This window comes from Plodia interpunctella, chromosome 27 (assembly GCF_027563975.2).
Source record: "Plodia interpunctella isolate USDA-ARS_2022_Savannah chromosome 27, ilPloInte3.2, whole genome shotgun sequence".
Taxonomy (NCBI): Eukaryota; Metazoa; Arthropoda; class Insecta; order Lepidoptera; family Pyralidae; genus Plodia; species Plodia interpunctella.
In genome coordinates this window covers 4,786,828-4,812,318 of record NC_071320.1, presented here as the reverse complement: position 1 = coordinate 4,812,318, position 25,491 = coordinate 4,786,828, and the positions used below count along the sequence as shown (strand labels likewise).

At 37.8% G+C, this 25,491-nt stretch overlaps 1 protein-coding gene across 8 annotated transcripts in view; it reads right to left on the bottom strand.

Annotated features, from left to right (window-relative positions):
- chb (chromosome bows) overlaps positions 1-25,491 on the bottom strand; it is a 46,805-nt gene that overhangs the window by 14,008 nt on the left and 7,306 nt on the right. For 5 of the 8 annotated variants that reach the window (XM_053765369.2, XM_053765366.1, XM_053765367.1 and 2 more), the window contains exons 4-23: positions 22,674-22,774; positions 20,635-20,811; positions 19,940-20,064; positions 18,328-18,441; positions 17,608-17,712; positions 15,034-15,126; positions 14,179-14,372; positions 12,729-12,851; positions 12,443-12,562; positions 11,884-12,011; positions 11,083-11,140; positions 10,506-10,576; positions 9,630-9,766; positions 9,363-9,410; positions 6,375-6,506; positions 4,459-4,479; positions 4,112-4,207; positions 3,077-3,197; positions 2,217-2,349; positions 912-1,019 (exon numbers count right to left, since the gene is read on the bottom strand). In XM_053765369.2, coding sequence (XP_053621344.1) covers positions 912-1,019; positions 2,217-2,349; positions 3,077-3,197; positions 4,112-4,207; positions 4,459-4,479; positions 6,375-6,506; positions 9,363-9,410; positions 9,630-9,766; positions 10,506-10,576; positions 11,083-11,140; positions 11,884-12,011; positions 12,443-12,562; positions 12,729-12,851; positions 14,179-14,372; positions 15,034-15,126; positions 17,608-17,712; positions 18,328-18,441; positions 19,940-20,064; positions 20,635-20,811; positions 22,674-22,774 — 2,205 coding nt within the window. Of the gene's footprint in view, positions 1-911; positions 1,020-2,216; positions 2,350-3,076; positions 3,198-4,111; positions 4,208-4,458; positions 4,480-6,374; positions 6,507-9,362; positions 9,411-9,629; positions 9,767-10,505; positions 10,577-11,082; positions 11,141-11,883; positions 12,012-12,442; positions 12,563-12,728; positions 12,852-14,178; positions 14,373-15,033; positions 15,127-17,607; positions 17,713-18,327; positions 18,442-19,939; positions 20,065-20,634; positions 20,812-22,673; positions 22,775-23,796; positions 24,076-25,491 lie in introns of those variants that run through there. The other 3 variants (XM_064436866.1, XM_053765371.1, XM_053765372.1) reach the window with 3 other exon arrangements.

Sequence of the window (25,491 nt, the reverse complement as noted above, 5' to 3'; positions counted from 1 at the left end):
GTACCAGAGACTGAGCATGTAGATAAAATAATACCATTATAACAGTCAACATACTTTAACCTTATTCCCTGCACGATAAAGTTCAAATTGGCACAATAATCTTAGTTTTAACACAAGTATAGGGGTTAAGACGATCATAAAGCTTCCAATAAATAGAGATGCGGCCCATAGGTTCAATTACTTCTATTTGTAAAGGTGTTTCTATGTTCAAGGCCTTAGGCTTTAAACCGTAATAGCAATTTACAACAGTTAATAAGTAGTTGTTTAAAAACTCAATTTAGGTGCTTCATCGAAATTTGTTGCCTATAAAAATACTAAGTATTAAAACTTCTACAATATGCAGGGAATTCTATCTACAGACAGTAACAGAACATCAAAGGTACATGAGTTTATTTGTCGTACTAAAGTCACTGCGAACACATTGACATGTGTAAGAAATCACCCTGTATAGTAAGAGAAATTATCGATAGTCGATTTTGGTGCAATACTATTGATATAGAATATTATTATCGATAGTATCGAACCGTGATGACGATTACACTATCGATAATATGGATAGACGTTCGGATACTATCCATACCATTGCATTTTCTTAAAGTATCTAAACTCTATAACAAGCTTTTATTGTCGTCAGAGAGATCTTATGGCATACAACGCCTGACAAAAAACCCCGTGCCGTAAACGGTTGAGGAGTTGCCCCGTTCGGAGCCGATCCGGGCTGCACCATATCAGTTGATGCTAATAATAATAACGCATTGTCACGGAAACTGAAGCGGCGTGTGAGAAATTTCAACTGTGCAGGTCAACTGGAAGTAGGAGAAATCTAACTTGCAATATTCGATTACAGACATACAGATTACAGGGACAGTTGAAACTAGATAAAAAGCAGTAAAAAGCTTGGAAAAACTCACGTCGTGTCTCCTGTAAGAATCGAAGCTCCTCTCAGAGCAGACGCTGGAGGCTTCTGAGTCGTCGTCCCTCCCTCTGAGCCCTTCGCATCCTGAGCTATCTTCTGGACTCTGAAAACGGTTACGAATGGTTAAATATGTAATAATGATTACAACCTCGGTGGCGCAGTGGTAAAGTGCTTGCCTCTGAACCGAGAGGTCTCGGGTTCGATCCCCGGTCGGGTCATTATGGAAAATGGTATTTTTCTGATTGGCCCGGGTCTTGGATGTTTATCTATATAATGTATTTGTTATAAAATATAGTATCGTTGAGTTAGTATCCCATAACACAAGTCTCGAACTTACTTTGGGGCTAGCTCAATCTCTGTGATTTGTCCTAATATATTTATATTTATTTATAATAAACCAGCGCCCTGGGGCTTCGCTCCTGTGGGAATTTAGGGATGAAAAGTACGCCACGGGTCCAGTAGATTTTGTATGAAAAAGTAACAAACAAACATACGTCCTCACAAACTTTCGCATTTATTTCGTAGGTTAATAAATACATACAAATAATATGTAGAACATAATATACATACATAATTAAATGTATGGAGTATCAATATGATTAATAATAGTAGTTGTTCGCCGGGAACTTAAACCTCGCGAACACAACACGTTTTTAACGAGTTTTTTTTTTTTTACAAAATTGTGAATATTTCAAAAGCGACTTAACCTATTTTGATACGCGACGAACTTAAAAATTCTATTGACATATTATATTAACCATTCTCAAGTTATCGCGTTACAAACATACATACATTAAATGTATCTTTGCCCCAAGTTGACTAGTAGACCACGCTCGCTTCGTTCGCTCAGTCAATAAAAGCGAGAGTAATTTAATATATTTGTTTGTTATCACTTGAAGTTACATCTACCCAAGTAAACTATAAACTTCTTCATAGTCGTATTCCTCATGGCTGAGGGTCGTCGTCATTACGTGGAATGAAACACACACAACAACTTTCTTGGCATTAGTAATGGAGTGGTTTGCCATTGCCTTCTCCGTTTCACACACAAGTTAATAATCAACCAGTGTGCAGGTTTCCTCACGATGTTTCCCTTCACCGGAAGCAAGTGGTCGATGAAAACTACTATATATGAGTCAGATTGGTATACAAAACCTGAGACCTTTCGATCCACAGGCGGGCGTCTTAATCATTACACCACCAGCGCTTCACCACCTTCAAATATTTGTTTGTTACCTTCTTCACGTTACATCTACCCAAACAATCTTAAAGCTACTCATATATATGTTTATAAACTCACTCTCAGAACTCCCTCTCTGTCTCTACTCTGCTGCAAAAGCCTCAGAGTGCCCGCCGGAGTCCTAGATGGCGCTGTCCTCTCAACAGAGTCCCGTCTCCTGATGCCGCCCACTACACTGCTAGAACGACCGCTTCTGTCGAAAAAAATCATATAATACTATTATTATAAAGAGCTAAGCGTTTGTGAGTTTGTACGTTTGCGGCGGGTTATCTCCGAAAACACCGAACTGATATCAAAAATTCTCTCACTATCATAAAGTTGCATTATCCAAGATTGATTTAGGCTATATTTTGTCTCAAAATTCCCACGGGAGCGAAGCCCCGGGCAACATCTAATTTTTAATAATTTTATTGAAAATACTAACACTTTTTTATTTATTTATTTAAATATTGTAATTTTTGTAATGATTTAAATTCGTCCTTTTAGTTTTTAACATAAGATATATAAGACCTATATTTGTTAATTGACGTCCTTGGAGAAAAGGCTGCGGTGAAGTTTGTTGCGCCGCTTCTTCTTCACTTGCGCTTTGGAAGCCGGCAGTAGACTTAGTTTAAGTAATTTTTTGACATCAACAAGTGATGTATATCATTATCATCCAAAATTGAATAACGAATTTAGGAATTTGAGCTTTATATTTAATTAGCGGTCCGCCCCGGCTTCGCTCGAGTAAAAATATAATAAATTATACCCTTCATCAGGAATAACTCTATTGGTGAAAACCGCATGAAAATCCGTGCAGTACTTTAGAGTTTATCGCGAACAGACAGACAGACGCGACAGAGAACTACCTAATCTTGTTTTATAATATGTAAGGATTTATAGTCTTTATATTTGTAGTCTCCGTGAAAAATATGCATTACCTGGTGGGACTGGTTTCCCTGGAGCCGGCGAGAGACCTGGGTATGCCTGAGGGCCGCCGTCGGGCGCTGGAGAGGGACACCGGCCCGCTGCGGGACGATGGTGACGACGACCTGGACGTCGCTGTGAGGAAAATACACAATAAACCTTCATTGCATACCAGCTTTTACCCGCATTTATTACGACCTCGGTGGCGCAGTGGTAAGGTTCTTGCCACTGAACCGAGAGGCCCCGGGTTCGATCCCCGGTCGGGTCATGATGGAAAATGATCTTTTTCTGATTGGCCCGGGTCTTGGATGTTTATCTGTATATGTATTTGTTATAAAATATAGTATCGTTGAGTTAGTATCCCATAACACAAGTCTCGAACTTACTTTGGGGCTAGATCAATCTGTGTGATTTGTCCTAATATATTTATATTTATTTATATTATATGCATCTGCTCATAAATTGTTTTTGTCAATATCTCTGGTTCGAAGCAACGTATCGCGGTGAAACCTATTCCAGATTTTATGTTAGAACAAGCTGCTACACAACAGTGAAAACAGCATCAAATTCTATCCATTAGTGTCTATATAAAATTATAGGGACATTGACAATCTTAATTATGTATTATATGTAAATAATAATGAGATGAAATCTGGAATCGGTTCCAGAATTTTTTCATCCATTATTTTCAAAAAAAAGTTAAAAAGCACGTGTGACATTTATAACAAATCCAATTAAAAACATTGCATATGTCCAAGATCCCTTACGTTATGGTAAGCCCTTCTGGCATAATAGGGACCAACACTGTTTGAATGAGTTTCTTTCGGTATTTCTTCTCAGCAGTGGTCGTTCCGAAATGCTAGTAGTTTGTAGCTTTGGTAAACATCATTTAATTTAGAATATGACGTGAAAAAGTGCCTGTGAAGGCCTAATTTCTGAATAAATGATTTGATTTTGATCGGTGACAATGTATAGCATATGTATGAAAAAACTAGCCACGCCCCCGGGCTTCGCTCAAGCTAGAAGTAAATATAATTTGATAGACTTACGTTGTGATTGTGAGACTCCAGGCCTAGACCTCGAGCGCACCGTCCTCTCCGGGCTCGGCGGCACCGCGGCCCCGCTCGGCGACCGCTTAGACCGCGCTGGCGAGACAACAAATATTCTACAATATCAATTATATATAATGGAACAGTATACCATATTACATATAATGGAACAGTAAAAAATTGTGTTTAAAATAATTTCAGAAATCATAACACGAAACAAAATAAAGCTTGCGTAAACGATATAAGGCTCAAATTGCAAAGAAAATTATTATGTGAACCAAATGATAAGGTGTGCACGGTGCAAATAAAAATGTGCTTTATTACAACTAAGTGAAGGCTCCAAATACCTTGCTGGGCGACTTCCCCCTCTTCATTGTTGCATATACACATAATAAAATATTCAATATTATATATTTGTATATTGTTTTAGTTTAAATGCTGTAATAAATTTGTAAACGTGGCCTCAGTCACGCTGCGCTGCGTCAACAGATCAACGCAGTATTGTATGCCACATCAGTCAATGTCTAACCTATGTAACACGACGGAATGGCAACGCCGTGTCGACGCTACACAGCATAACGGAGCAATGAGAACGCGGCTCAAGTTCCGATATAGCTAAGTCTAAAATTTTATTTTTTAAAAACCTTCAAATTTTTTTAAACTTTCGCGCTTTGAACACATAAATACATAAATTGTATTATATTAACTTCACACCGTAAATACTTCAGTCTGGCTGCGACCACGGCGACCACAAGGCCATCAATATTTAAAAAAAAAAGGTTCGTGCCGTTAATATAAACTTTTACTGTAATAAAGTGTCGTAAAGTTTTGTCATTTACGCTATTGGAATACGTTAAGAGCATCAAGGGTTGTAACTTTACAATACAAAAACAATGTCGGTTGTTTCTCATAGCGTTGCGCCTAATGCGGCCGCAGTGCCATTACAATTATTCAAATTTTCATGAAAGACGACAATTATTTTTATTATCTGGCGTTAAAATAATTAATCTGTGTACTGTGGTGATTTAAATTTTATAAATGTTGGATTTTGGGAATAGATTCCATTTGAAAATTGACGGATCGTAATGACAGCGCGGCCGCAGCGAGTCTGCGGCAATCAGGTCTTTCATATTTTGGGGGTGTCCACAGTTCAGAATCATTCTTCATTCTTTTTTGACGACCTGGGTGGCGCAGTGGTAAAGTTCTTGCCACTGGACCCAGAGGTCCCGGGTTCGATCCCCGGTCGGGTCATGATGGAAAACGATCTTTTTCTGATTGGCCCGGGTCTTGGATGTTTATCTATATATGTATTTGTTATAAAATATAGTATCGTTGAGTTAGTATCCCATAACACAAGTCTCGAACTTACTTTGGGGCTAACTCAATCTGTGTGGTTTGTCCTAATATATTAATTTATTTATTAATTTAATATTATTTATCGAAAGCACGTTAGGTCGAAAAAAATTATTTTTTTGGTTTCTCAAAATCGAGATAAGCTTGAATTAAAATAATCAGGTAGATTCGGTTCTGCTTGACATAATTAGGTAAGAACATGACAATAAAGTTAATTTTTTTATACCTTGATATCTCAATCCATATTACATAATATAATGGAACAGTAAAAAAAATGTGTTTAAAATAATTTATATTTGTACTAACGTCTTGTCCCGGCTTCTCTCGGATAAACACATAATAAACTATACACCTAAATCTTCCTAAGGAACCACAGTATGTATCGGTCAAAACCGTATGAAAATCCGTGCAGTGGTTTTTGAGTTTATCGCGTACAGACAGACAGACGCGATAGGGGACTTTCTTTTATAATATGTATGTAAGGAATCTGAATAAATGTTTTTCTGACATATTTTGTCAAACCCTGACTGAATTGTGGACGCTAGCGGCTGGTTCGCCTTTGGCAAGACTGTATGGATCTCATTAAACTGTGTTCATACATACGCAAGCGGACTTCGAGGCGAGTGATTGCGCCCTAGGATAGCACCACTCCACATCACCCCATGGACGTCGCACAAGGCGACTAAGAGGCACTCAATCAGCTGAGACAACAAAGGCAACAAACGCATTCCCAAGGAACATACAAACTCACACCATTCTTCAAAATATTTGCGGTTATATTTCACGCTGTCTTATAGAGTGTATTATTTCTTACGGCTCAATCTCGAACGGAGCTGGAAACACGCAAAAATGAGAGAAAGTGAGAGAGAGAGAGAGAGATAGGAAGAGAGAGAGAGAGAGAATAACTCACGTAAGCTGGCAGTCCCCGCCGCCATTTTGCCGCGACACATGTTGGAGTAGAGCGCGCGCGCGCGCGCACGCTGCGCCGCGGCGGGGTCCACGCAGGACACCGACCTGGCTGTGGCACCCATCGCCCTCTCCGCTATAACAATATCGTTGCTGTGTGGAGGTGTGCTACGTTGCTTGATAGATTTGTGTTTTGTTCTCTATATTTCTATTCTTTGCTTTGGTGCAAGAATCATAAATTATAAATGCGGAAGTCTCTGTCTGTTCCGCTTTCACGGGTTTTCCGCTGGACCGATTTCGATTGATGTAATTTGGTATGAATATAGTTAAATACCCCCGTTCAAACATAGGCTACTTACAGTTTCATTATATGTATTATATGTACAGATAACAATCATAATATTCTGTATGTAAAATTATTGTCTTGGCCAATCAAGTTACTAGTCACTTATAAGATGATTAGACGAAACTTTTATATAGTTTTACAACATTTTAATTTTGTACAAGTTTTATTTTACACTGTTGTGCAAACCAAACATTATATAGAGATTTGAACAAGTTTTAGCTACAATCAAAGACGGCTCAAATCCATAAATCGACAAAAAGAAAAAAAAAAAGAAACGGTCAAAAGCGAGTCTCGCGCACCGGGACTTTCGTACAAATTGGTAATTGATAAAATGAATTGATAAAATGTATTAAGAGAAAAAATAAAAATATGTTCCGCTTTTGTTTTGGTTTAGGCGTAAACCTAGTTATGGCCCGTCCATTCCAGCATTACACAAGGTGATAAATAACTGCACACTAGCGCCACCATCAGTCCACTATGAAGATTTTGGTGGCCACCGTTTTCGATATAGTAGACTGTGACTACATTGTGTAATGGAAAACTGTAATACTTTGCAATAAATACTTTTGTCTTGTGTGGAATAATTTGGAAAGAGGATTTTTTTAGTTTTCGCCAATAAACAAAAAAAATTGGTAAAATGTTTTGGTGGCGCTAGTGTGCAGTTATGTATCGTCTTAATGCTTAAATTCTATTATAATGTCAAACTTTACTATTATGAGAAATGATATTATATTGTAGAAGTTGATAAAACATTTTTACACGTCAAAAGATACAGCTTATATTGTGTGACAGGTCTCGCTCCATATCCTCCCGTAGATGTCGTACGAGGCGACTAAGGGACAAATAGTCTAGGCTGGTAATAGGCAACAATAGTAGGTACTCTCAGGACGGGTGGACGTCAGGCAGGTTGTAAAATCAAGCTTTATCCCAAAGATTCAAAGTTACAATGTATAGAGATTTTTCCAGTAGTCGGCTCCGGTTAATAGTCGATTGAGATATATTTTTTAAAACACCCTGTGTTTATGTAGCGTCACAGCCGAGTATATAACCTCTTATATTTACTTCTGACTATCGATTCGAAACGAGACGCAGCGAACCAATCACATTGGCGTGTAGTTGTCGTCGCGTCACAATGGCGCGCTGTGATTGGTTAGCCGCGTCTCACTGCGATTGGATGTTGAGATGTAAATAGCACATATAAGAAATGATATATACCATCATATGTACCTCGCATAGCGACAGGTATATGCGATATCGGAGGCCTGTCCTGAGAAGATCGGCGCCTTCTCAGTGAGCCGCTTCGACTCATGCCCGATACTAAATTTTCAGTAGATGCTGACATATATATACATATTGAATTAAAAATTATATAATTTGTTACCAGTTCCAGGAGTAGCGTGGAAAGAAAATCTTCGATAAGTCGTATGTACCAGCGTATTTTAATTATGATAATATAATACGATGTTGAGCGTTAATTTGATTCGCAGAAAAGGAGAGCGAAAGATTTTCCCTTCGCTATTGAATTTCGTATGTTTCGAACGGGTGATCTGCGAAGACTATATCTTATCTCAAAATTACCACGGGAGCGAAGCCGCGGGCAACATTCTAGAGTGACATAAGGCGAATAACATAACAGTATATTATTTTTCGTATGTAACAAAATCAAAACAATAATACAAAGTATATTATCGCTTTCTCTTCTCGTGTATATTTCTAAAATCACATTTCTCTTTCTTGTATATGCGAAAGTCTATACCTTTCTCTGTCTACGAGATAAAACACTTTGTATAAAATAAATCTTATATTCCAGAATATAACAATAAAATATAATTGCACAATATGATCATTGTAAAAGATTTCAAAAAAAAAAATATATATATATATTGCACTTCATAAATCGCGCCCGATATATTTTGTCACTTCCACACATTCCAACATTTTGTACCTGTGTGAAAGAGACAAAAGTATTTTGAGTTGAATTGACAATATAATTGAACTTTTACAATGAACAATTCTATACTAACATAGGGGTAAATTGGACTTTAACAGTGCAAGAACGGGACAAAACATATACTTAAATTTAAGCTAAATTATTTGTATATATATAAATTAAAAATTATTTCAAATACTAGGGAAAATTGAGTATACAAAACAAGTTACATATCAGGACATGCTTCAGATTGGAAACCATTTTATGGGAATATCAATAGACCCTGTTCACATACGAAATGAGGTGACCATTCCTTTATGTTCGAAGTTCCCAGTAAATATCAACACTTCCAAAAATGGGGATAAATATAAATATTAATATGTAATCTTGACATGTAAACAAACATCGAACATCACTATTTGAGGTCAATGTTCCTCTTGCACTTACACACAGACAAAAACTGATATTATTCCACCATTTTGATGCTATGGACGCCTGGTATCTACAATTCACAGCCGATATAATAATTATTATCTTAATATTAAATATTTAGAAATGTTAATATTTACTTGAAACTTCGCATAGAGAATCTACCCAAGGTACCTTATCTCACCGTTTCGTGCACGGGGTTTGTGATATACCATAGTCAATACCTACGGAGGTCAAGCAATGTTACTCAGGTCATAGCAGAGATGGGTGGGCGGAAAGTCAATTACCTGAAACACTGGCTGACGGACTCCTTGGACTGGTGATGGCTCTCCTTTCTGCGGACAAAGAAAAACGTAAAATTGATTTTGTAAAAAAAGTTGAAAACAATTTCGAAAGAAAATTGAAAACAATTTTGAAAAAAAAAAAGAAAACAATTATTAAAAAAAAAAAAAAACATTTTTTTAACCTAGTGCCTAAGCGTCTTTTTGCCAATTTCGAAAGAAAAAAAAAAACAAAGAGCAAATAAAAAAAAGAACTTCACCAAAAACACCAACCTGCGCCAATATGATGCAGACTGTCGACGCTGCCTATATTTTTCTCTCGCTCTATCTGCTTCTGCGCAGCGATGTCTAGCCTCTGGAACAATGCTTCCGCGTCTTCGGGGAAATAGCGCTTGTAAGCCCAGTACGCTCTGTTGGAGATAAAGAAATAAATATATTAGGACATATCACATACGTACATAGTAAAACAGGTTATTGTGATCCGACATGTGGGCTACCTGAAGAGTTTAATTGTGTTTCACATCTATATATATATATTATAATCAGCACTCGGATCACAATCATAACCTGTTTTGATATACCTTTTGATTAGGTACATTATGTACTTTTATATATTATTAGAAAAAAAAAACATTGTAAGAAACAATAATGGTAAGCCGATCTGGCATGATAGGGACCAACACTGTTCAAATGAGTTTCTTTCGGCATTTCTTCTCAGCAGTGGTCGTTCCGAAATGCCATAGTTTGTAGCTTGTGAGAAATAACTATAAATATAAAGATCGACGAGAAAGTGCCTGTGAAGGTCTAATTTCTGAATAAATGATTTGAATTTGAATGTAGATGAGCTCTAAGAGAGGAATTTTGGAAATTCCACCCCGAATGGGGTGAAAGGGATGAAAACCTTTTATATGAAAGTTCTACACCGTTGAAGTTAGTGACTATGTGTTTCAGTTTTTTCCGCAAATTAACCCTCAACCCCTTCAAAAGAGGGGTGATAGATTGTACGGAACTTAATACAATTTTCAAGATTTTCATTTATATATTAACCAGTCTTACAGAATACGCGATAAAAGAATGACCGAGATTTTGCTATGAAATTCACGCGGGCGAAGCCACAGGCAAAAGCAAGTAATGTATAAATAAACTTACTTTCTCGCACAATTCCTAGCGTTGCTGTCCGCGTCGACACACGCCTTGCGTATAGCGTCCCTCACCACCGTCTGGTACAGAAAATATATATATAATTATGTTACGGTAGACCTAGGTGCAGCCGGTCTGAGTAGGTAACATCTAGGTGTAGGTAACTTTTCGTAGGTAACACCTAGGTGTTAATAACTTTTCGTAGGTAACACCTAGGTGTTAATAACTTTTCGTAGGTAACACCTAGGTGTTAATAACTTTTCGTCGGTAACACCTAGGTGTTAATAACTTTTCGTAGGTAAGACCTAGGTTCAGTAGTCATCATGCCGGCTAGACCTAGAGGTAGGTTACACCTACTCAGACCTCGGGCGATGCAGCGCCGGATCTGTTGGGAAAACCAGGGCACGAGCCCCGGGCGGCAGTTTCACGGGGGCGCCAAATCCTCGAGACCAGAATTCTAAATCAAACGAATGAAGATTTTTTTTTCGAAAATTACCCGGTTCGAAAAAGTTACCGGTCCGGTAAAGAGCCGGGGCTGGGGCGAAGACGCGGGTAAGAGCTAGTTAAAATAGTATAATAATTTCACCTGCTGCTTCTCTATCGTCGACGGCGACCATTTTTCTAGAAGTAGAACTAGCACCTCGCTGCAACAGATAAGATTTTACATCAGATAAATAAAACCGTTTTTATTCAACTGTTACACAATAATTATTATGAAGAAGTAAGCGTTTGTGAGTTTGTAACTTTGTGAGTACGAAACTACCGAATCGATTTCCAAAATTCTTTCACCATTAAAAAGGTGCGTTGTCCAAGATTTCTATAGACTATATTTTATCTCAAAATTCCTAAGCCCCGGGCAATAACTAGCACACAAACTGTTGAGGAGTTCCCAACACTGGAGCAGTTCCTGGGCACACCATCAGGTCGAATTTATCATAATAATGCATTGTCATCCAAACTAAAATTGTGTACAAAATTTCAGCTCAATCGGTTCAATATATCTTCCCACCAGAGACATAGGGACATACATACATAGTTACATTATCATTTGCCTTACCTTGCCCCATCCTCAGGGGTCGGCGCAAAATGTCTGTTCCCTCCACAATTCTGTCTTTTGCCATATTTGGATCCACCCCCAGCACCCTCAAATCCTCCCTGACACAATCCATCCATCTCTTCCTAGGACTTCCTCGTCCTCTATATCCCGTGAACCTTCCTACTTGAAGCTTTCCTCAGTAAATGATTCTCTTCTCTCCTCATCACGTGTCCAAACCAACCGAGTCTATTACCTCATTTATTTATATACATACATAGTTACATTACAAGTTAAATATAAGCTTGTAAAATAAAAACGAAAGATTGTAGAAGATAACATTTTTCAAAATACCTGAGCGTGGAGCGAATTTCTTTCGACTTATTCGTGGTCAAATTGGTGGCCAACACCGGTATCAACCTTGGCGAGTGTACGTACAGCACTATGTACCGCACGCACACCGTGCCGGCCGAGGATACAACCTGACAGACAAAACGTAAAATAGGTCCAATCCAATTCTAATAACTAGTCGTATCGTCGCGAACTCATACCTCGCGTACACAATGTTCTTTTACAAAATTGTGAATTGTGAATATTTCAAAAAGGACTGAACCGATTCTGTTGCCCGAAGAACTTTAAAATGCTATTGGCAGATCCTACATACCTTTTAAATTTCATACAAATCTGACCAACGGTTCGAAAATTACATTTCGTGTTTTATATCTATTTTTCATTAGCACTTGATCACAATCATAACATGTTTTTTTTTGTATTTTTTAATACTATTAGACAGAGAAAAATATGTAAAAAAAAAAACAACAATGGTAAGCAATAAGGGGCCCATGCATGACCAACAATATTTGAGTTTAATTAGGCTTTTAATTTCGTTTTTGATTATAGTGAAAGCGCTCACCTTAGCAGCGTTCTGTATCAAATTGATCAATTCCTGTAGTATGTACAAACTAAACTGTTCCAATTTGTTCTTGAGCACTTTCGCCATGTGTGCTATCGTAATGCAGGCCTCGCGAACAACCTGTGAAATTAGTAGTATTGATCGATTTCGAGCGAAATCAGTCAAAAAAGTACTTTTGACTGATTCTGTCGGTTAAAAGTTTATTTCAAGCTACATGACCCATATTAACACAAAAAGATAAAATCAAATACAATAAAATAAAAATTAAATTAGTTTTTGATCATACCTGACTCCTCAAATCCTTGATAACGACTAAGAACGGCACAGACAAATCTTTCAAATTAGCTGAGAACTCCGTTGGATATTGTATGTGCGCATTGGCTGATAGTAGGGAACGGATTTTCTTGAGCTGTGGATAAACATGACATTGATTTGGAACTGTACAGCAGTGATTGGTGGATAGTCCACGGCTGAATAGAAGACGTAAGTTTGACAAAGAATATATTTAATTTATTAGGTCCTTACATATGAAATTGGTATAGGAGGAACAAAAAGTCGAATGTTTTTTAATATAATATATTTATTGAATCAAAGTAAGAACCATTATTATCTATGCACTTTTGCCATCTCATAGGTAGTTCATTGATCCCTTTACTAAAACAATCATTCGGACGGGAATCAATAAAATCTTTGAAGGCGGTTTGGACTGGCCTATCGGAGTTGAATTTTTTCCCTTGAAAATAGTTATCCAAATTTCGAAAAAAATGGTAATCTTTTGGAGCAGAGAATCCACTTTTCATCACAGGTAATGATTTCATTTAAAAACCCTTCATTATGTGCCGGTTGAGTAATGTAACGCAGCAGTCGACACGCGTTTGCCTCAATCGTGAGGTACCCACCTTTCAAGTTTCTTAATCTTCCCAATTTGCTTCAAGTGGATTAGGACCCATATCCACTTAAATAAGTAACTAACATAGTTTTAAGAACATTGTTACTAACACTTAATATATTTATTATTATTTATTGCCGAATTAAACAATTATTATTAAAACAGTTTTATCACTAACACCGAAGCCTGAAGCTAAGTCGGACATGGTTTGCGATGGATCTGCTTCCAAAATAGCCTTCAATTCTTCATTATCAACTAGGGTCTCCGGCCGTCCACGGGGCTTGTTCTGCAGATCAAAATTTCCAAAACGAAAACGTTGGAACCAAAAACGCACCGTGTTTTCTTTTGCGACACGACCGCCATACACATCATTAACCATTCGAGCCGTTTCCGCAGCACTGGTGCCACGGTGGAACTCGTACTCGTAAATAACGCGATATTTCAAGATTCCATTTTGTAAACTGAGTGACGCAAACAGAAAAATCAGAAGAAAAATAATTGAATGACGGTTAACGAAACACAAATACATGTGTAAAATAGCTGTATAAATTTGAATTTGGAATTCCTAACCAAAGAGGAGAAATTTGTGATTAAAGTGGCCAGTACAAGAAAACGCCAATTTCATATGTAAGGACCTAATACTATAATAAGATTGTATCGGCATAAGAATAATACTTATATATCAAACTATAAATTATAGATAGGGATAGGGTGTTATAATTCATTAGTCAAGTTCCTAGCTTTTATCTAGTGCAAGCGCGTCGATCCAACGCGCCAATTAAAAAATATTCTTCCAGAGCTATATACGCGTGTGAGAAAATCTCTCTTGCGCGTTTCAGAAACTCACCGCGTCGACCCTCTTCTCCCAATCGGCGGCGCGGTCCCCCAAGAGCGCGGCGGCGTGTCGGCACAGGTCGTCGAGCCCGCGCGCGCCGTACACGGCGGCGGGCGCGGCGCCCGCGAACGCGGCCTCGAACGCCTCGCACGACACCGCGCCCGCCTCGCCCGCGCCGCTGCCCGCGCCGCCTATTGAGCTTGATACTGGAAATTCGATTAACCAGTTGTTCGCCGCGAACTTAGACCTCACGAACACATTATTTTTTTACATCATTGTGAATATTTCAAAAACGTCTGAACCGATTTTGATGCTACACGAACTTAAAAAATCTATTGACATATCCTATTTGCCTTTTAAATTTCATCAAAATCGGACCAACGGTTCGAAAGTAATCGCGTTAAAACATACTATGTATTTTTTAGCGCGTGTAAATTTATTTTTGCCCCAAGTAAAATGTTAGACCTCGCTCGGTCAATTACAATTTTTTCTTCTTACTGAAAGGAGATTGGGATAGTCGAAATCGCTATCTAGTGTTTTATTACAATGTTAATGTTTATAAGCATTTAGCGCCATCTATAATAGGTGTATATGAGAAATTTCACGAAGATTGGTTGAGTAGATAACGCGTGAAACAGATATCTTCAACCGATTGAGCTGAAATTTTGTACACACGTTCAGTTTGGATGACAATGCATTATTATGATAAACATGTCATGATGGTGCACCCACGAACTCCACAACGGATTACTGCACGAACATAATTTGTTGGCACGCATTGAATTCAAAATCTCTATGATAATAATAAAAGCTTGTGTAAAAAACTTATTTAAATACAGTCTAATTAATTTTAATTAAGATACGTACCGCTTCTAGCGGCTGAAAGCTTAACAGGTGGCGGCGGCTTCCGGCTAGGCATACTGTATAGCCCTCCAATAGTTTTCTTTGGTTGTTCGCACGCTGATTTTGTGAAAATTTTGTCGTTTTTTTTTTAATGATATTTTTATCATATTGAGCATTGGGTGAGATGTGGAAATTTTTCATTAATACATTTATCATTCGGTGGTAAAGGATTTAATTCCAAATGTTTATTGGTTTTGGACGAAATTTAGACAAGATTTGCCGAAATGTATCGCGTTATTTGGCGATTTCAAGTATAGATTGGCCGGAATATAGTTATCATTAGGTTTGTTTCTCATTAATTCGATGTGGAAAAGATTTGTTTATGATATTCATATCGTATTGGGTGAGATATGGAATTCGAGGACAATTTAATATTTCCCGTAACATATTTATCATTAATTGGTTTGTCAATAGGCGGTGAAGAAAACACGAAATAGAAACGAATTCATTTCAACTCATTCGACCGTAATAAGTTGGTGATTTTAGAAAGACATACATAATATTTACCATTAATAGGTTTGTCAATTTGATGGAAAAGATATATTTTTTAAGATATTAAGTCAAGATATTCGTAAATAATATATTTTATTTAAATTTTTGTGGTAAAGGAATTCATTTGGGCCGACAAGTTTCATGGCATTGAGCGAGATTAAAAAAGATTGGACATAATTATAGCCAGCATTTATTGGTATTAAGAAATAAAATATTGACAAGATTTCGGTAAAATAATTTGTAGAATTTCATGTCATATTTAACTCAAATGATTTTTGAAAAACCATGCATGTTTACAATAGTGAATGAGTGTTTTTTATATAGATTATAGATGATTTTAAAGTTATATAATGAGGTTAATTTCATAATAAATTTTGGTAATTTATAGTGTCATTGGATAAAATTAGGAATTATTGCGGAAATTTGTTAGGTTACATTTGTTGGTTTTTAGAAATTTTAATTTTTCGGTAAAAATGTCGCGAAATTTGTGCAACGAAGCAATTTTAACAATAGTTTTGGTTATTAATGATTTATGTCATTAGACAAAAGACGAATTATGATAGAAATGTGATCGCATTGTTCGGTTTACATTGGTTATACAAAATGAAGATTATTTTTTTGGAAATATTAAAAAGTATGACATAATTAGTAGTGCGTGAGATTTTGAGATTATTTTAAGATTTCATGTACATGATGTGTAGATCCAAGATGGCAGATTAGGGTTGTTATCGATGGCGCCAACGGGTGCATAGAAAGAAAGAATATTTACTATGTTAGTTGTTATAATGATATAATTTAAAGAACACATTTTTATATGAGTTTCTAGGCTCCGGCCCGGTTGCTCCGTCGTCCCGGGTCATTTTGACGTGCATCAATGTCTGAGCATGATCTGTCAAATATCTGAGCGTCAACGCGATACCTCGACGCAACGGTGCAACGAAGCCGGGCCTATACATGACAAAGCTCGGATCTCCGAGCGTTTCGACTTTCGCTGCGGCCGCGCGTCATTGTTATTTTTCAAGTTTTAACAAAGACAAAAACAGTTTTACTATTTTACTTTAAAATCATTAATCTGTATTGTGGTCAATGCCAATTCTATGAATGATTGATTTTGGAAATGATTGCTTCCTCAAGAAAATTAACGGATAACAATAAAGGCACGGCCCGCAGCGGTCGAAACGCTCGGAGATCCACCCAAAGACAACGCTAGCTAGCGTAGTCAAATTAAATAAAACATTTCTCGGCTTATGGTTAATAGGCGTTGTAAAACCGACAACAGGATTTATTAAACCACGACAAATATATTAACACTCTGTCCAGTTTCCTCTCGTTTGTTTCTAATATGCGTTTCTCTTTCTATGAGCGAAACGAAATGTATGACGATGTCTGTAGTTTTCTCTGTCTATACAAAAATTTACAACTAGAGTCCAGGACCACAAAATAATTCCCTTGTAATATGTGCAATTATCAAGAACAGACCGAGCACGTTGTTGTTCCGACCAATTTGTCCAAATGGTCCGGACTCATTAACAGTTTAACATAATCTGTGATAGATTAATATTAAACCGCACTAACCGCTTCATACATTTTCGAACGCACTGCGAATTTATGCCAAACCTGGCGTCTTATCTCACACATGATGTGTAATGCGCCAGCGTGTAAGTAACACCAATTTGTAAGTAAACAATGTCTGAAAAATCTTCTTCCGAGACCTATATACGCGAGCGAGAAAATCTCTCTTGCGCGATTCAGAAACTCACCGCGTCGACACAGATAGTCGAGTCATGGCGCTTAAACCGGGTGGACGATAACTAAGGTAAACTTGTATGACCGGGCTATGATATGTGTGTCATCTATTTGATATGTTGGTACCAGGTCAGTCACATCTACTTAACACACATGTGTAAGTAGATGTTACTGACCTGGTACCAACCTGACAACCAGGTTCGCCGACGACCGTGCGAAGGGGAGACTAAAAAGTAGCAAACCGGACTCTGGGCTACGCTCAATGGCTGAAGCGGAAGAAACAAAGAGTGTGTAACTGACCTGGTGTGGAAGCCCCGGAGTCACCGTCGCGGCGGGCGGAGGGCATTGTCATAGTTCTCTTTGCAGATCGGGCTATAAAATCTGCCTCGTCCACGCCTTGCGATGCTGTTGGAAAGGAATAATTCACTGTTATATAGAACTGTTTAAAATGAGTTTCTTAAGGCATTTCTTCTCAGCAGTTCCGTTCGTTGTTGTCCTTCTCAGCAGTGGTCGTTCCGATATACCAATACTATGTAGGTTTTTAAGAAATCAATATCCATACTAATATTATTACAACTACGTGGCAGACCAAGGAAGCTTTGGAGTTGTGATCTGCGATGCTTAAGAATGTATGGCTGGATTTGGCATCGAATCGAAGCGGCTTGGAAAGATTTAGGGGGGCTTTGTCCAACAGTGGGACGTGACAGGTTAAAAAAAAACATAAAGAGAAAAGATTACTATATTTGTTCAATGAGATTTAGAACAGAGATAAACGAAACTTTAAGTAGTAACATGGGTTACTTTTATTTTGGTTTTACCCGAGCAAAGCCCGGACGGGCTGGTGGTACAACATCACTACATAGTATAAAACAAAGTCGCTTCCCGCTGTCTGTCACTATGCATGCTTAGATCTTTAAAACTACGCCACGGATTTTGATGAGGGTTTTTTAAATAGATAGAGTGATTCCTGACAAAGTAAGGTGTATATTTATTGTTTCACAGGGGCGAAGCCACACATACCTGTAGGCAGTAACAATCCGGCTTCCCTCGCCTCGTCAAATTTCTGCTCGAGCAACGCGAGCTTCTGCGCCGGCACCAACTCTTTCTTCTTTAAATCTTGTCTCAGTCTTTCTCCTGTAAAAAAAAAAAAATATGTTATGTATTTTTCGTTTTTTTGGAATATGACGTTAGACATTTGATATTTGACACTTTTATGTTTGACATTTCAAATTTGACACTTTATGTTTGACATTTGAAATTTGACACTTTATGTTTGACATTTGAAATTTAAATTTTGACATTTAAAATTTGACACTTCAAATTGGACATTTTTAAATTTGACATGACACGCCCCCAGATTAGACCAATCAGAAAAGTAGACCAAGTGAGGATGGATGGAGGAAAATGAGGAAAGTATAGTCGGATTGGGAAAAAAAAATTACAGTTTGGGGAAACGGACCAAAAGTTCAATATAGACCAAACGGGAAAGTAGACCAGTAGTTCCGGAGGACATTACACCTACAATAGACAGAGTCCACCGATATCGTTTTAACCAATAAAAATATAATGTAAAATGTTTAATCTTCAATGTTTTTGTTTTAGAAAGATTTGTATTTTGGTTTCTTTAGTGTTTTGTTTGTAATAAATAAATCAAAAACGACTGGGCCGATTTTGATGAAGTTTGGCACAAAGGTGGGACTACACCTTCAGAAGTAGCATGGGCCAACTTTTTACTATGGTTTTACCCTGGCGAAGCCGGGGCGGGACGCTAGTAATAAATAAAGTTTTAAAGTTATCCACAAGCGTTTCTTCCGTGTTGAGAATGATCGTGAAGCCCTTCAAATGGATATCGTATTTCCTAAACGAGGCTGTCTCTGGTTGACCGTAAACTTCGATCTAATGTGCTAACACCAAAATGTATTTTTCTAGCTTTTGCCCGCCTCTTCGCACGCGTGAATTTCTCAGCGAAAACGAAATAGACATGATTTACATACAAACTTTCAAAAGTAGGCTATGTATGAACGGTGGTCTTTAGCTACATGCATACAAAATTTCATGAAAATCGGTTTAGCCGTGAAAGCAGAACAGACAGACAGACAGACTTTATAATATAGTAGTACAGAAACGTCCTATCTTAATTGACTAGGTCATTAACTTGTGATCTTTTAAGTTATACATATGTTATGTATCTATGTAAAACAAGATTGGCGCTAGCCTATGTACAGGGCTACTGGTATCTAACGCATAACCTTCCAAAGGCGCATAAGGTATATAGAGACTAACATCTTTTGTTCTACGACTTTTGTCTAAACGAAATAAATACAAAAATTTGCCTTTTTTTTGTTTTAATGTCATTTCTATAAAACGTTACCTCTATGTTCGATTCTGCTGTACTGTACTGTCTCGTGTTGCTTGGTATAGAGTTAAGATGTGTAGAATCGCAAATTAGATTGTATTTTTTTATTTTTTTTTAATATGAAAAAAAAAAACTACGAATCACGAAAGGTCGTCAAATAAAAGTTGCTTGTTTTGATGTACCCAAGTAGTCTTTACGAGGTTTTGCGTTTGATACCAGTAACCCTGTATAACAGCGCGAGAAAATCTCGCTTGCGCGTTTCAGGATTCGACTCACCAACGTGCCGGTAGACGTCTACTAATAGTTGCATTGCGGCATCTCTCACTGCACTGTTGGGGTCGCCAACTAGAGCCGCCAAATTCGGCACAGCGCCGCGCAGTTGTAATTCTGTAACGCCGTGTCTGAAAAAAAAAAAGTCACGTTTTGACACGAGATTTTATTATGACCAGTGGCATTCAACGCGTTAGAAAAAATATATGTGACAATACCAGTACTCCGATGAGTTCCCTCGTTGGGAGCCGATCTTAAATGAACCTATTAGGACATGCTTATCATCAGATTGCATGCTTATAATGCATTGTTGAGTTGCAGCATCCATAGGCCGAGGTGACAATTTCCCATCAGGTATAAAAAAATGTACCTATTTGCGAAATCAAAAATCTATTGGCGGGGTCGGCATCTGTCATTAACCATAAGTTATGTATATCCTAAGTTGAATAATTTTTAACCCCCGACGCAAAAAGTGGGGTGTTATAAGTTTGACCGCTAATCCCATACCATAGCTCATCAATGGGCGAACCAATATGGCTGTTGTTTTTTTATTTGACAGACAATTTTTACGCGGCGTTTCTTGGATACGTTTGATCAAAATCGATTCAGCCGTGCAAAAGTTGTAGCGAAACGTATATTGAAAATTGGGAGATTTTTCAATTTGTCTGACAAATAAACTTGTTGTTAATTTGAACACTCACGCGTCCAATAAGGCCTGGATACACCTGACTGTCTCCTCGCGTGCGTGGGGTGCCTTATGCTGTAATGTTGGTATGAGCCTCGCCAACAGAGTCCTGGGGGCCACAGCCTTGCTGTCACCTAGTGACGAGATACAAATGCGTGCCATGTGACGCACACCTTCTTTTGTGTCCGCCAGCCTGGAAAAAAACGATATATATTTAAATTTCAATCATGCAAATTTCGCATATAGATAGTTTCGAGTGTGCACAAGGACATGGGGTACCATTCATCCCGGAAAAAATAACTCGTTACCGCGGGAAAAAGCTAGTCATACTAATATTATAAATGCGAAAGTTTGTGAGGATGTATGTGTGTATGTTTGTTACACTTCCACGCAAACTCATGACGGATTGTTATGAAATTTGGTGCACGGGTAGAATATAAGCCGGATAACGCATATAAGTTAAGTGAAAGTGTATATATATACACTTTCACTTAACTTTTTTCATTCTGGCCGAATAAAACAGCAAGTAAGTAAGCATATGTTTCATTATCCTTATCATCATCATCTGCAGCCCTCATTAACCCACTGCTGGGCATAGGCCTCCTTCCGTCTCCGCCAACCATCTCTGTCCTGGGCCATCGCCATACAGTTGTTGCCAGCAATTCCCTTTACATCATCGACCCATCTAGCTGCCGGATGACCTACGCTCAGTTTTCCAGTCCTGGGGTACCACTCGGTTACAGCTTTACTCCACCTTCCATCATTCCTTCTAGCCAGGTGACCAGTACAGTTTTGTCAACATTTTTAATTGCTAAAGAAGAATCGAATGCGTTTACAAGCTTTTGAAATGTGGTGCTGGAGGCGTAAAGAGAGAATTAATTGGACAGATAAGAAAACAAATGAAGAAGTATTAGACAAGATCAAAGAGAGAAGAATGTTATTGAAAGCAAGAGACAAGAAGGGGAAAGATGTTTGGCCACCTTATACGTCACGACAACTTTATGAAATATCTGATTGAAGGAAAACTCGAAGCAAGAAGAGGAAAAGGAAAGCCAAGAAGGGCATTCCTGGATGAAATAAAAGAGAAGGCGGAGCTCGTGTCGTGTAGGGAGGTGACATCGGTGGCCGAGGACAGAATTAGATGGAAAACGCTCCACCGACAAGAACAAGTTCTTAAATTAATTGATGATAACTATGATAAAGTTTAACCATACTAATATTATAAAGACAAAAGATTTGTTCTAAACTCAAAAATTACTAGGACTATTTTGATGGAATTTGGCACAGATACAGACGAAACCTTCAGAAGCGACGTAGGCTACTTATTTAATTATGGTTTTAACCGAGCGAAGCCGGGGCGGGTCGCTAGTATATAGATAAAAGCGAAATTACTATAGTGACCCACAAACAAACAAATCTATATTCGACGCAGATCCCGCCTTTAATGACTCATGAAGAACAATGGACGAATGACAACCATATTTATATATACGTTTTATACTATGTAATATGGGTGTGGGTTTGTATTGATATTCATCCTTACATATTATAAAAAAGAAGTACCCCAGTCGCCAGTCGCGCCATATGTGAACGCGAAAAATTCTATCTACCGGACGTATTTTGTACGGTTTTAACCAAGGTGGTGTTGTAAGGGTTAAGACCCTGTTAAGGCCTGAGGATCGAAATGTGCCAGGTTCGAATCCTACTCATGCCACATGAGTTTGTATACCAATCTGACTCATGTGTTCTCATTGACCATCACTTGCTTCCGGTGAAGGAAAACATCGCGAGGAAACCTGCACACTTGTTGATTATTAACTTGTGTGTGAAATGGAGAAGGCAATGGCAAACCACTCCATTACTAATACCAAGAAAGTTGTTACGTGTATTTAATTCCACGTAATAACCACGACCCTCAGCCATGAGGAATACGACTATGAAGAAGAAGAACCAATAGATAGTGTGATTCCTGAGGAAGCTTATCGTGTTTTTACTATGGTTTTACCCGAGCGAAGACTGGACGAGCCGCGATTAGAAGTAGGGTTAATAACTCACCTATCAATAATATGTGGTAGCACCGTGGGCACATTATTGGAAAAATCTGTTCCTAAACGTTCAGCCACCGCCGCTAGCACTTCGAGACCGTTTTGTGCTACCTGTGGACAAGACAATTTAAAAAAAATAAGATCAATAAATATATATTAAATAAATAAATATATTAGGACAAATCACACAGATTGAGCCAGCCCCAAAGTAAGTTCGAGACTTGTGTTACGGGATACTAATTCAACGATACTATATTTTATAACAAATACATATATAGATAAACATCCAAGACCCGGGACAGTCAGAAAAAGATCATTTTCGCAGCTACGCTTTGTTTGGAATCTCTTTCGATGTATTTCGCATGCGCTGGCACATTTGGATCTACTGTCATAAATTTTAAAATTCTAAATCCGCTCGAACACTTTGACGCGTAAACATTACGATCACGCTAGCGAGGCAAGAGGGTGGCCGTGATCAATTTATAAACATTAAATAAAATAATAGGAACAGGCCCAATAAGGGTCTTACCTTAAGTTTTATAATAAACATACTTTACTACCTACTGCCTAGTGCCTATTTAATATCCAACCCACGATACAACCCCGACAAGCTCTTTTATATATATATTTTTCTTTCTTTCAATATATTGAAATAAATTTGACGACCTCGGTGGCGCAGTGGTAAAGTGCTTGCCCCTGAACCAAGAGGTCCCGGGTTCGATCCCCGGTCGGGTCATGATGGAAAAATGATCTTTTTCTGATTGGCCCGGGTCTTGATAATATATATGTATTTGCTATAAAATATAGTACCGTTGAGTTAGTAACCCATAACACAAGTCTCGAACTTACTTTGGGGCTAGCTCAATCTGTGTAATTTGTCCTAATATATTTATTTATTCTAAATTCTCAAAAAATTAACTGTACACTTCACTGCCGGTAGCGGGTGTTGCCACTAGAGTGAACTTTATTTTTTAATCGTTCGTTACTTGAGCACATCGCGCTATCTATTCCTTGGCCGTGTCTGTCTGTTCGCGGTGAACTCAAAAACTGCCGGACTGGTTCGGTATTAACCAAAAAATACTGAGTTTCACGAGGAAATTTTAAGTGTACAAGTTATTATATTTTATACTTACTATAACACAAAGTCCTCTAGCGCGGCAATCTGTTAATATAACTAATAAACTACAGCACGGATTTTCAAACGAATTTCACTAATAGATACTGTGATTCATGAGGTAGGTTAAAGTCTACAAATTATTATGATTTAATCCGAACGAGTTACAACTAAATTGAACATGAAAACAATACTTCAAGCTTATTATTAAACACTTTACTATTAATGAGCAATATTATCGTATTACGACAAACAAATGTGTAACAACACTAAAATCTATACAACACAGTACCAGTATGCGCGACTGCAATGAATGCACTAATGTTCACCACATAGACGTAGTCCAGTGTTAGTGATGCGATGAATAGTCTCAGATATAGTAAGTCTCGAGACTTTTGTCAAAACGGTAATAAGTTTATTATACAAAAGTTAATTTTTTTAACGGTCGAGGAAAACTCACTAATGAGAGAGGATTTATTATCACATAAATTTATTTTTGACGCAAGCTTTGTTGTTATAAGATCTTGTTACATAAAACGCGTGATAAAATATAAAGGCGTTACGGCGTAAACGGTTGAAGAGTTCCCCTCGTAAGGAGAAGATCCTGGTTACACCATTAGGTCAAGCTTTTCATAATAATGCAATGTAATGGTAACTGAAGCGACGTGGAAACTATCACCTGTGTAGGACAATCAAAAGTGTCTCAAATTTAACTTGTTAGATTTGACCTCCACTAAAAAGGAAATTGGAGTTAAATATTACGTTCTATACTTAATACACAAAAACCAGATAAGGTTTTAGTGTATTAAGTGTACAAATAAGTTAAATAAGTACAAAATGTACACAGGGCTACTGGTATCTAACGCATAACCTTCCAAAGGCGCATAAATGTACCTTAGTACATAGAGACTAACATCTTTTGTTCTACGACTTTTGTCTAAGCGTAATAAATACAAAAAAAAATACCTTTTTTAGTTTTTTGTTTCTATAAAACGTTAAATCTATGTTCGATTCCGCTACATAACGCTACTGTACTGTCTCGCGTCGCTTGGCTATTAAATACACTTAACATGTGTAGAATCGCAAATTAGATTATATTTTTGTTTATATGAAAAAAAAAAAAACAAATCACGAGAAGACGTAGAATAAAAGTTGTTTGTTTTGATATATACCCAAGTAATCTTTAGGTCAAATAATAACCAGGAGCCTTTCCAGGGATTGCCTTGCCTTTAACTTTTAGCCTTTTTCAATGTACGGAACCCTATGGTGACGGAAATAAAACCACGAGACTTCGGCAGACCAGCCCAGAATAGCAGACGCAATGAGTCGCGAACGCGCAACGGAATCAGACTATGCTTGATACATCATACCGGCGCGTGCTGTACTGGTGGCAAATAAATTATATTTTTTTTGTTATGTAGCTGTCAGTTCCCACATCTGGGCAAAAGTAACTGGTAAAAAGTCGTTTTGCGTTTTGCTACGGTCACGTAGATTTCATAGGCATTCGTTATCCTATTTATAAAGTAAAGAAACGGCCAAGCCACACGTTTTAACTAGAATCATGTATGTGAAGTTACGTCTGGCAAAGTTAGGGCGCATATATCAAGAATCTTGGCTCTACATGAGATTTAACCACTTTTTCATACATCAGTGTAGAGTTTGTGAAGCAAACTAGACTCGTCTTGGCAATATTTTTATATGTAAATGTTTTTGG